Raw genomic sequence first — 11,868 nt, 5'->3', positions numbered from 1 at the left:
GTGTAACTCGAGCACTACCTGTAAACAGATGCCTCGATGACAGGTTAGGGAGGACATTGGGAGGATAATTCAGGTGGCAGGGAGGTGGCCAGCTACTCTGAGGAAGTGTCATATCAGTTTCCTGTAACTGATGGCTGTCTTTTGTCTCTCAAAAACTCAAACCTCCAGAAGAGACACATACAGCAAAACCCCCGTTTGCATTCATGGGAGCATCCCATCCCCCAGAATAGCTAAACTCTGCAAATGCTTAAACCCTCCTTAAAACACTTAGAACTCCCTATTTTGATAGTTCAAACAAAGAAAAATTCTAAAAATGCTTATACAGGTATTATCCTACTTACAACGGGGTTAGGTTTAAGAAAAACCGTTGTTTGTTGGAAAAAACTTATCTCGAATATAGCCTAGCCTACGCTAGGGTATTCAGTACTTTGTAGACATATATGGTTGCAGCCTTGTCTACACTATAAAGTACTGTATACTCTATACATATATGGAATAGTAATTATTAATATCACATTTAATTCTGGAGGTTCATGTAGATTGACTTATGATAATTCAATACAAAGAGAAATTGAATAACAAACAAGAATTAGCTTAGCCTACACTATGGTATATTGTATACATATACGATAGCCTAGCTTACATTATACTGTACTCTATATTCACATATTAATTAGGCTTGTTTTTCAGTGTTTTATTGTTAGAAATAATTTTTGTACCTACCCAAGTTGGCTCGGTCTCCCGTAACATGGCTGCATTGGATGCAGGGCAGTTTTTTGATACATTTAAAAGTAAAAAAGTACATCTAATACACTGGAAAACACTTCTTTTAATTTGCTTAAAATCCTTTCACTAGAGAAGGTTGTCAACACAACTCAATGAAGGTGTAACTCAGCTGTTGCCTCACAATATATGCGACACATTGGAAATTTATATGAGAATTGTAAAGCCCTTAGTGCTATTGTCGAGGCAAGGATTTTTTCTCCTGAACCAAATACAAGAGTAATTGTCCTTTTTCTCCTGTTGTTAGTTTGTTATGAAATCCCAGGGTCAAGTTTGGGGAGCATGAAGGTGCACTTTGATGTAAAGAAGCATACCTTCATATCTAAAGGTAGTTATCTTGAGTTTTGGATTGTTGTTGTGGGCTTTTGAGTCTGGCATATGAGTCATTGGTACTCCATGAAATAGAGTTAATTTTCCTTGTAAGGATCCTCTGACAAGTCTCACTACAAGGGCCTTATACCCTGCTGTGGATCCACCGTCTGGTGGGATTGCTTATGAGGAAGGATCACACAGTAGGCAAGAATGTTTAGATGCTCTTCCTCTTATTAAGTAAAGCTTTAGTTCACCTGACTGAGTGGATGTTTATTCTGCCTGCACTAACCCCCCAACTTTCAATGTGGTAGTCAGGTGATTTTAACAGTAAGTAAGATTCATCCCAAATAATGAAATTTTATGATAAAATTAATTATTTGGATACTTACCTACTGTTTAAAGTGGAAATCACCCAGCCTCCTCACATCTTAGAGGGTGGTCAAGAAGAATTCTGACAAACACATAAAACAATCTGGTGGGAAAAAGAGGTGATTTTAGACAGTCCACCTGGGTCAGCCAAGTGTTATTCTCTTCTTTATTTTGAATGTGATAGCACCTAATGGTGCAAAGATATAAAAACTTTAACAGTAGGTAAGTATCCAAATGATTAATTTTATCATAAGAATTTTTATTTATTTTCCAGTGTAAAAATACTGGATTTTTATTTGTTATATGCAGGATCTTGATACCATCATTGCTTTAGTGATTTTTGTATGCTATTTTTTTGGAAATCAAAATTCATAAGGTTTTTAATCTTAATTTCATTGTTTTTGTTGACAGTGGAACAAGAAAGCAAGCTATCCATTTGAAGTGATGCTTATCCTCATATCTTTCCTTATTGCCTGGGCTGAGGCCTGGTTCATAGATTTTCGTGTTTTACCTCAAGAGGCAAGGGCAAAAACCATTCTTGAAGGTAAGTCTTATTAGTTTGCGTTTCTGTGATATTGACAAATGAGCTTAGACTTTTGTGGGCAAGAATTTTTGGCGGGTTTTGTAGATGATATTTAATGATCTTTTTGAATTTATTGTCACTTTCTTCTGTTTATATCTTTCAGCTGCTAGTGGTGGCCACCATTCAGGTGGTGACCCAATGATACCTCAGTTAGAAGCAGTGAGGAATTACCTGAGTAATTATACAGAGACAATTGGCGATTTCTATTCTCCCATGGAGTCACCCTTAGGTAAATAATTTTTTTCATAAAACCATCTTTTTTCATATATTTGCTTTAAAAGAGTTTTGTAGTTCATGATTCATGTTTGACGAAAAAATTTACTTTGCAGCTTCTGATGATGAAGATGATGATTCCAGAAGAGGTGCTACTAAGTTGTCTCCAAGGGTAAGTCAGGAGATAAGAAAGCCCTTTGAATTGCATCATAATACTGTAGACTGAGTTTATTCTTTGCTACTTAAAAAAGCATTGAATTCATTTACTACATATACCAAATCATCAAAGGTGGCCAGAATATTGGACCTCTGCTAACTCTGTTTTACCCAAAAACAGTAAATGAATGGCAGAAATTTTAATCTACTATTTGTTACTAGCTATTAAACAGAAAGAGAAAAGTTACTTTAATAGCTGTGAATGATGGTAGAATATGACATCTAGTTACAGCTGCCCACAAAAGTGGGATAAGTTGTTTAATCACTGGATCCATTCAGTGTTCAGTGAAGTGATATTTGGCAACTCTTGAAACAGAGCATAGTTTAAATGGAATTACTCATGATTTACTATATTTTATTTTTTACAACTTTGGTATCTATAAAATACTCTTCAAATAAAATAGCAAATCACTCATTTGGGTTATATAAGTAATGATGTTTGGTATTAGAAATCAGTCAGTCTCCTTATTGAAAACAGAAGCTATTTCACTAATTATTGTTATTATTATTCAGAAGATGAAACCTATTCATATGGAACAAGCCCATGGGCCATTGACTTGAAATTCAAGCTTCCAAAAAATATGGGGTTCATTAGGAAGAAGTAAGAGGAGGTGAAGAGGAATACATAAAGAAGAGATCCCACTTTATTATAAAAGAAAAAATAAGTTAATAAATTAATAAATAGATAAAAATGTATTAAAATGCAAGGAGAACAGTATTAGGGTAGCAATGCATTGCATCTTCATTGAACTTCTGAAGTTCCAATTGCATGACATCCTCTGGGAGGCTGTTCCACAGTCTAATGGTGTGTGGAATAAAGGACCTTTGGAAATGAGAAGTTTGACAGCGAGGCACATTTACTGCATATTGGTGCTGCTGTTCAGTGAATGTGGTTGCTCTCGGCAGGTAAAGGGGATCAGGGAATCAATTGTGAATGTGGAAGATCTCTGTTCAAATACAACTTATGAAAAAGTGACAAACAAGCGATCATACGTCAATGGTCCAAGTCATAAATGCTACTATTAGGAAACAGAAACCTACCACCATGAGCCACTCTGTCTAAAATAGATAAATCTCTGGCAGAAGCAGATGTCCACACCGGAGAACAGTATTCTAGTAAAGGAAGCACAAACGACCTAAAGCAGGTTGCATTGATTTTATCACTGTTATAAATACTGTCAGGGAATTCGAAGACATTTTTTTACTGGTAAAGATAGCACTGCTTATTTGTGATTAGGTATGGTAAATCAAATCAGAAATTTAGAAATAATGTTTAATTACAAATTTTAATACATTAACACCACTATGGATTATGAAATTAAGAGATAGATTATTGAAATAAGGAAATAAACAAATAACGAACAAAAATATTAAGTAACTTATCTGTCTGACACCCTTTTAATATCAATTTCCAAAATAATTCACCAAATGTCTTGTTACGAATAAATACCTCAGCAATTGCTCAAGGAAAAATAAACCTTACAACACAGTACATAACACAAGTCACTGTTCATGGGTCTCTATGACATTTATCATACGCTAGAATAGATAATACACCAATTTGAATTTCAGTTCAGAGTCACTTATATAACGTATGCTTCAATGTAACAAAGGGGAACCTGTGATAATAGTTCAAGTATTTTCAAAAGTGCAGTAATTGCTCGGGATTGTTGGGTCATGCACTGTTTCCCCAAGGGTTAGGATTACCTAGCTGAAAACAAAAGAAACATACCTTGTGAAATTTAACTACACTTATTTTAATAACTTAATTCGTAAGAATTTTAATTACTGTAAATACATACTTTATAGACAATTTTAAATACACTTTTAAAGACTTAAGAATTTTAAAGATAAACATATTTCACAAAAAACTGATATAACAATATTCCGTATAAACACAGGCAGTTAATCCACTTACTGCACGGCTAGGTAATTATAACGTGACTAAGAAAATACAAAATTTATTTTTCCCAAGTCTATTATGGAACGGAAAAATACAAGGACAAAATCGTTAACAGAAACTTCGCAAATACTGTAACTTCAAATCCAGTAAATAGATGGTGTTACTAACATTATGAAATTCGTAACCGCCAAATACTGTAACTTCAAATCCAGTCAATAGATGGTGTTACTAACATTATGAAATTCCCTGACAAAACCCCCCATTAAGCCTTTTATATATAAAAGGTAAACAAACATGGAATTTCATAGATATGACAAAATACCTTAACCTCTACTTAACAAATCAGCAAATATATTATTGGTACCCTTCACATGAACAACAGAATGAATAAACTTGTAATGCCAAAGACCAACGCATTAGCCTTTCATTACTAGACTTTGAAGTCTCTAAATACATAGTGGCTTATGATCACTTTCCAAGAGGAATTTTCTACCCATTAAGTAGTACTCAAACTTCTTTATTCCCCATACAATGGCCAAGCATTCTCAACAACGATAGTTGCATATCGAGTCTCGGGGAAAAGTTTCTTGCTTGCGAATGCCACTGGATAAGGTTCACCGTCTATATACTGCAACAAAACTGCTCCTAGACCTGTAGAACGATGCATCCGTTCTTAAACAGAAAATGTTATTTAGATCAGGCACCTGAAGAATCGGAGGAGATGTTAAACAAGATTTCAGTTCATTAAATTTAACAATGCATCTTCATCAAAAATACCCCTTTTTGTTGATTACATATCCTAAATATTGTATCTCTTTATAACCGAAACTGAAACACTTTCCTGGTTTTAGCAGTTAATCCCGCTTCTTGTAACAGTTATGACTTTTTCCAAATCTGCCATATGAATTTTCCAGTCTTTGGATATAATAAAGATATTGTCAAAATAGCAAACTACGAAAGGAAGACCTTTCAATACTTGCCTCATTAATCTAATATCATCGCACAAGCTGTGCTAAGGCCAAAAGGTAATCTTACATATTGCATTAGTCCCAGATTAGTTGAAAAGGCTGTATACTTGCGACTCTCTGGTGTTAGAGGAATCTGATGATATGCTTTGCAGATATCAAGTTCTGTAATATACATAAAACCTGCAAACTTATGTAGATCTTGCTCAAAGCTTGGCATGGGCTCACAATCAAAATCTGTAATTGCATTTAAAGTTCTAAAATCAACAACCAATCTGTAGTTACCTTCTTTCTTTTTTACAAGCAATGCAGGAGATGAATAATTAGAAGATGAGGGCTCTATTATTCCAAGATCAAGCAAACTTTGTACTTCGTCATTGAAATCCTTAGTCAAATGAGCTGGGATTGGATAATATTTACGAACAAAGGGTTCAGTAGTCTTAATCTTAATATTATGCTCTTGTAAAGATGTTTTACCTGGTTTATCTGAAAATACATGTTTGTACTTCTGACATAAGTTATGAAGATCATCTTTCTGTACATCTGAAAGATTAGGGTTTCTGTTGCATGTACTCTGATTGATATCTACAGTTTCAATTTTCAGATAATCATCCTCATCAGTATTAATAACAGCAACTTTGTTAACATGAACAGTGTTTATCATTCCAGTCATATCTTCATCTGCTACATGTAACATATTAACATTCTCTCTACCGTAATATTTCTTCATAAGATTGATATGATACAGTCCCTTCTTACCGTCTACGTTTACAGTAGTCAACTGGACCATGCTTATCAATTATCTTGTATGGACCTCTCCATGAGAACTGCAATTTACCTTGTTTTTCTGGAATAAGCAAAGCACTTCATCATCTGCTTTAAATCGTATTTACTACTCTTCAAGTCAAAATAAGACTTATATGTACTGGAAGATATATTCATGTTTTGAACAGCCAAATCAGAAACATCAGACAACTTTTCACATAGTTCCAAAACAAAAGAATAAAGATCAGTTTCCTTTGCAGACATCTCCGAATTTGTCCATAGTTCCTTCAATATTGTCAAGGGACCTCTCACTTGTGACCATATAAAATCTCAAATGGTGAGAAACCTGTTGTATCACTTGGAATTTCCCTCATGGCGAACAGTGCAGCTGGAAGGAAATGATGCCACTGATTATGTTTTAACTCACATATTTTCTTCAATATACTCTTTAAAATCTGGTGTTGCCTTTCTATTCTTCCATTGGCAGCAGGGTGATATGGGGTACTGAAAAGAGGTTTGACTCCTAATAACCTGTGTACTTGCAACATAAGTTCTGATCAAATTGTGGTTCTCTGTCAGAAAGAATTTCTTTTGGCACTCCTACTCTGGAAAAAATAGATATTAAGGCTTCTGCAATGTCTTCAGATGTTATGTTCTTCAAAGCTACTGCGTCCGGGAAAAACTTGAACGCATAATCTACCATGGTCAGAATATATCTATGACCTGCTTCACTAGGAGGAGAAATCGGGCCCACTAAGTCTATGGCAACTAATAAAATGGTGTAAGAGATCACTGGTAATTTAACCATCTGAGCCTTCTTTACTTTTCCAACAAGAGAAGATTTTTGGCATACATCACAAGATTTGCAATATTTATATATGTCAGACGTCATACCTTGCCACCAGAAAATTCCACTAATTTTATTAAAGGTTTTCCTATGAGAAAAATGTCCACTTACCGAATATCATGTGCAAGAATAAAACTAATTTTATGCATTCAACTGGTACAACCAACTGTTCTTTTCCTAGTAACTGAGGCTTTTTACATTTCTGTATTTTCCTGTAGAAGTCCATTTCTCATCACGAACTCATTACTGCAAACCATTCTTGCAACATTTGACATCTCAGACTGACTCATTTCTCTTGCATATTTCAAAGCCCATGAATTCTGCTGTTCTCTAAGAAAAGATTCATGATCAATGGATATATCAAATGGTTCTGGTAAAGAAAGAGGGTGTACAATATTTCTCCTTTTACCTGTGCTCTTGTTACTGCATTTACTCCTACGGAAGAATCTGTATTTTTCCGAGGAAACAAATTATGGTCTTGAACACCTGGAATATTGCCTAATAAGACAGTACAGTACTTTATTGGAGCCCGAACAGCATTAACCCAACCTGTAAAGAGATTACATTTCAAATAAATCTTGACAATAGGGAATCTGTCCTTCCTGCCCAAATAATCAATAAGAGTAGAATATGAACAATTTGTTCCAGGATCAGGAATTAAATCTTCTGATACCACTACTCCTGAACAACCTGTATCTCTAAGTATTGTAGATACTGTAGTACCATTCACTGTTCCACATACCATGGGTCCACATACTCCTGTGTTATCCAGAACTTGTCCTATCTCAAGAGAAGATTCAGATTTCTTTTTGGGTAACTTGTTAGGACAGTTTCTTGAAATATGTCCAAAACCACAACCGTAACATGAAATCTTACCAGGACGTGAAAGAATTAGTTTTCTCTGGTTTCTCACTCATACTGATCTTGTCACTGGAACTAGATGCATTTGCATTGTGCCTAAAGGACTTCTGCTCATCCTTAGGATAACATTTGTGTGCTGAAGCATATGTGTCTGCCAATGATGAATAATCCTCTGGAGTTCTAGGTTTACGCTCCTTAAGGAAAAGACGCATTTCCTTAGGTAAAGTAGACATGAACTGATCTGAACTATAATGTTTCTCAAATCTTTGTAGTCTTTCGTTATCCTAAGACTATTTATCCACAAGTCAAAATTTCGAAATAATATATTCAAATATTGTTCATATGTGCTCTTGGAATCCATTTTTGCAGTTTTAAATGCTGTCCTGTACCACTTACTAGTCTTCTTGAATCCTTTCAAAAGAGCTTCCTTCAATGAATCATAGTCACTTGTAACATCATCTGAGAGCGACGTGTAGATATCTAATGCCTTACCTCTTAAAAGTGATGCCAACTGAACTGACCAAGAGTTCCGCTCCCAGTTGAGAGAAACTGCTACCTTTTCAAACCTTACTAGGTAGGCGGTGATATCATCAGCATCACAAAAGGAAGAGGTCTAGTAGTATCCACAGCAACTGTCACATGGCTAGGGTTAGATGTTGCTCCTCTGAGCTTTTGCAATTCAAGTTCATGTGCCCTCTGCTTATCATTTTCTTCGAATTTAATCTTCAGAGCCCGTTCTTCTGTTTCAGCATGTCTTTTATCACGCTCATCACTATCTTTGATTTTCTTCTCTATAAAGTTCAAAAGAGCTTCATCTGAGAGTCCCATGGACAAACCTTCATCCTTCAGAATTTATAAGACTCCATTTTACAATATCAGTCTTTAACCATTGCCTACAAGCAACTTAATTTAAGAAACATTAAAGATACCTGTTACACAATGACAATAAGCAGAAACTGAATTGTACTAGAAATAATTATTATGAATAAAGGACAATCACACTTTCATTACATAACAGTAACCATTCACCAAGCATCAAGATTCAACAATAAGTTTTAATAAAAATAAATATAAAGTACAAAACAATAACTTTAAAATTGCCAAACCAGTATATCTCTAGAGTCAGCTGGACTCTTACGTAACAACTATGTTACCGGACACTGTTTCAAGAATTCGGTTTACATTTAATTAACTATCGGAAGTCTCCCACTTGCGACCTTCCAACAGAATACTTAAAATGCCCCATACTCAAAATACAATTTCACCACTCCAATTAATTGCACTTTTATATGTTGTAATAGAAAATAAAATTACTATCACCAAACCAATCACAAAGTAACGCAGGCCACTATTAACAAGGAAATATTTAAATTAGCCCTGGTGAGCACACCACTTAATGTCAGGAATTCCGAAGACATTTTTCCCTGGTAAAGATAGCACTGCTTATTTGTGATTAGGTATGGTAAATCAAATCAGAAATTTAGAAATAATGTTTAATTACAAATTTTAATACATTAACACCACTATGGATTATGAAATTAAGAGATAGATTATTGAAATAAGGAAATAAACAAATAACGAACAAAAATATTAAGTAACTTATCTGTCTGACACCCTTTTAATATCAATTACCAAAATAATTCACCAAATGTCTTGTTACGAATAAATACCTCAGCAATTGCTCAAGGAAAAATAAACCTTACAACACAGTACATAACACAAGTCACTGTTCATGGGTCTCTATGACATTTATCATACGCTAGAATAGATAATACACCAATTTGAATTTCGGATTCAGAGTCACTTATATAACGTATGCTTCAATGTAACAACGGGAACCTGTGATAATAGTTCAAGTATTTTCAAAAGTGCAGTAATTGCTCCGGGATTGTTTAAGGTCATGCACTGTTTCCCCAAGGGTCGAGGATTACCCTAGCTGAAAACAAAAAGAAACATACCTTGTGAAATTTAACTACACTTATTTTAATAACTTAATTCGTAAAGAATTTTAATTAAATACGCACTTTATAGACAATTTTAAATACACTTTTAAAGACTTAAGAATTTTAAAGATAAACATATTTCACAAAAAACTGATATAACAATATTCCGTATAAACACAGGCAGTTAATCCACTTACTGCACGGCTAGGTGATTATAACGTGACTAAGAAAATACAAAAATTTATTTTTCCAAGTCTATTATGGAACGGAAAAATACAAAGGACAAAATCGTTAACAGAAACTTCATAAATACTGTAACTTCAAATCCAGTAAATAGATGGTGTTACTAACATTATGAAATTCGAAACTTCGCAAATACTGTAACTTCAAATCCAGTCAATAGATGGTGTTACTAACATTATGAAATTCCCTGACAAATACAGTATATGAGGAATTATGAACAATACCTAACTTTTTCATTAGACGATTCTCAAAAGTTAGATGTGAATAAAAAGATACACCAAGACTAGTGAAAGCTTCAGACTCATTCAGCATAGTTCCATCCACCTGAAGGGGAGGATGGGGTGGGAAATCTGTATGGGATCTGTTAATCAATACTAGTGTTTTTGTTTTACTGGAGTTCAACCTCATACCCCACCGACTACAACATTCCCTGATTTGGTCCGTGTCCCTATTGAAGCTGAGGATAGCTTCATTTCTCATAGTGGAGACTTTACTATACCCACAACAGTTGCATCATCAGCATGCTGAACAATCTTGTTTTCCAGGCCAGCACCGATATCACTTGTATACTGTACACTAAAAATAACAGTGGACCAAGAACACTATCTTGTGGAACTCCATACAAAATAGGTCTTGGTTCACCAAAGATCCCAACCACAGCAACCTGTAAGGAAATCTTGAAGTAATCCTAAAACATATCTGCCTACTCCAAGATTCTGAAGTTCATAAATAAGTGCCATGTGATTTCCTAAATCAAAAGTAGTACTAAAATCAGTTTGAATTACCCTGCACTTAAAACCCTTATCAAGGTTCCCTTGCAAACGACAAGTCAAGTCTAAAGTCTAAAAGAGCATTGCTGTTACCTAACTTCCTATATGCATATTAATTATCAGCTAACAATCCTTTAGATTCCACATACTTAAATAGTTTCTTAAAGATAGGTTTTTTCAGCAACTTTGGAGAGCACAGGGAGAACAGAAATTGGCTTGTAGTTACTGCAGTCGGCAGATATGCCACTCTTTGGAACAGGTACTGTATTACTAAGTTTGTGCTAATCCACTACGTTGACATAAAAATCTATAGAATCCACTTATCTTGGGAGACAACACACTAGAAACTTTCTAAAAAAACAAAGAGAAGAAACCATCAGGATCTTCTCCACCCCAGCTATGAAGATTATCAAGAATTTTCTTAACATCCCCAGAGTGAATTTTGTAAGAATAGACTCAGGATGACAAGTATCAGGGAGAGGGACATCCTCAGCTGATTGCTGAGCTTCAAAAGCTCAGTGAAGCAGTTCAGCCTTTTTCCTAGGGCCAGTAACCAATCTCTACCATTATCTGTTAGTAGTGGTGGAATGGAAGACAAGTCTGACCTAAAGAGAGATGAAACCAATTTGGTCCACCACAGATGAGGCTGTGTAATTGGAGAGGCGTAGGAGATGTCCAAGGGAAGGTACTTTGGACCTTACAGATCTATTGTCAGATTTAAGCATGAAAACAAGGGAGTGGTAGAAGGCATGTCTCCTTGGGCTCTTTTGAAACATGACAAGCTTTTTAGAAGTATTAAGAAATACTTCTAGCAATAGGTGGGATCCACTGTATGTGTGTGTATTTTATATATATATATATATATATATATATATATATATATATATATATATATATATATATATATATACATACACACACACACACACACACATATATATATATATATATATATATATATATATATATATATATATATATATATATATATATATATATATATATATATATATATATATATATATATATATATTGTAACGATTCCAGTGGGCCGTTATGCAGGTTCTTTAACATACTCAGGACGGGGCTGTCATG

At 34.6% G+C, this 11,868-nt stretch overlaps 1 protein-coding gene across 1 annotated transcript in view; it reads left to right on the top strand.

The window, feature by feature from the left end:
• Window positions 1-11,868, top strand: part of Start1 (Steroidogenic acute regulatory protein-like) — a 437,354-nt gene that overhangs the window by 275,624 nt on the left and 149,862 nt on the right. Inside the window, 3 exon segments of the mRNA XM_067119201.1 lie at window positions 1,876-2,008; window positions 2,151-2,276; window positions 2,377-2,432. Coding sequence (XP_066975302.1) covers window positions 1,876-2,008; window positions 2,151-2,276; window positions 2,377-2,432 — 315 coding nt within the window.

The sequence above is a fragment of the Macrobrachium rosenbergii genome, chromosome 16 (assembly GCF_040412425.1).
Source record: "Macrobrachium rosenbergii isolate ZJJX-2024 chromosome 16, ASM4041242v1, whole genome shotgun sequence".
In the NCBI taxonomy this organism is placed as follows: domain Eukaryota; kingdom Metazoa; phylum Arthropoda; class Malacostraca; order Decapoda; family Palaemonidae; genus Macrobrachium; species Macrobrachium rosenbergii.
Note: the sequence above shows the minus strand (reverse complement) of the source record. Positions and strands in the feature narration are given on the sequence as shown.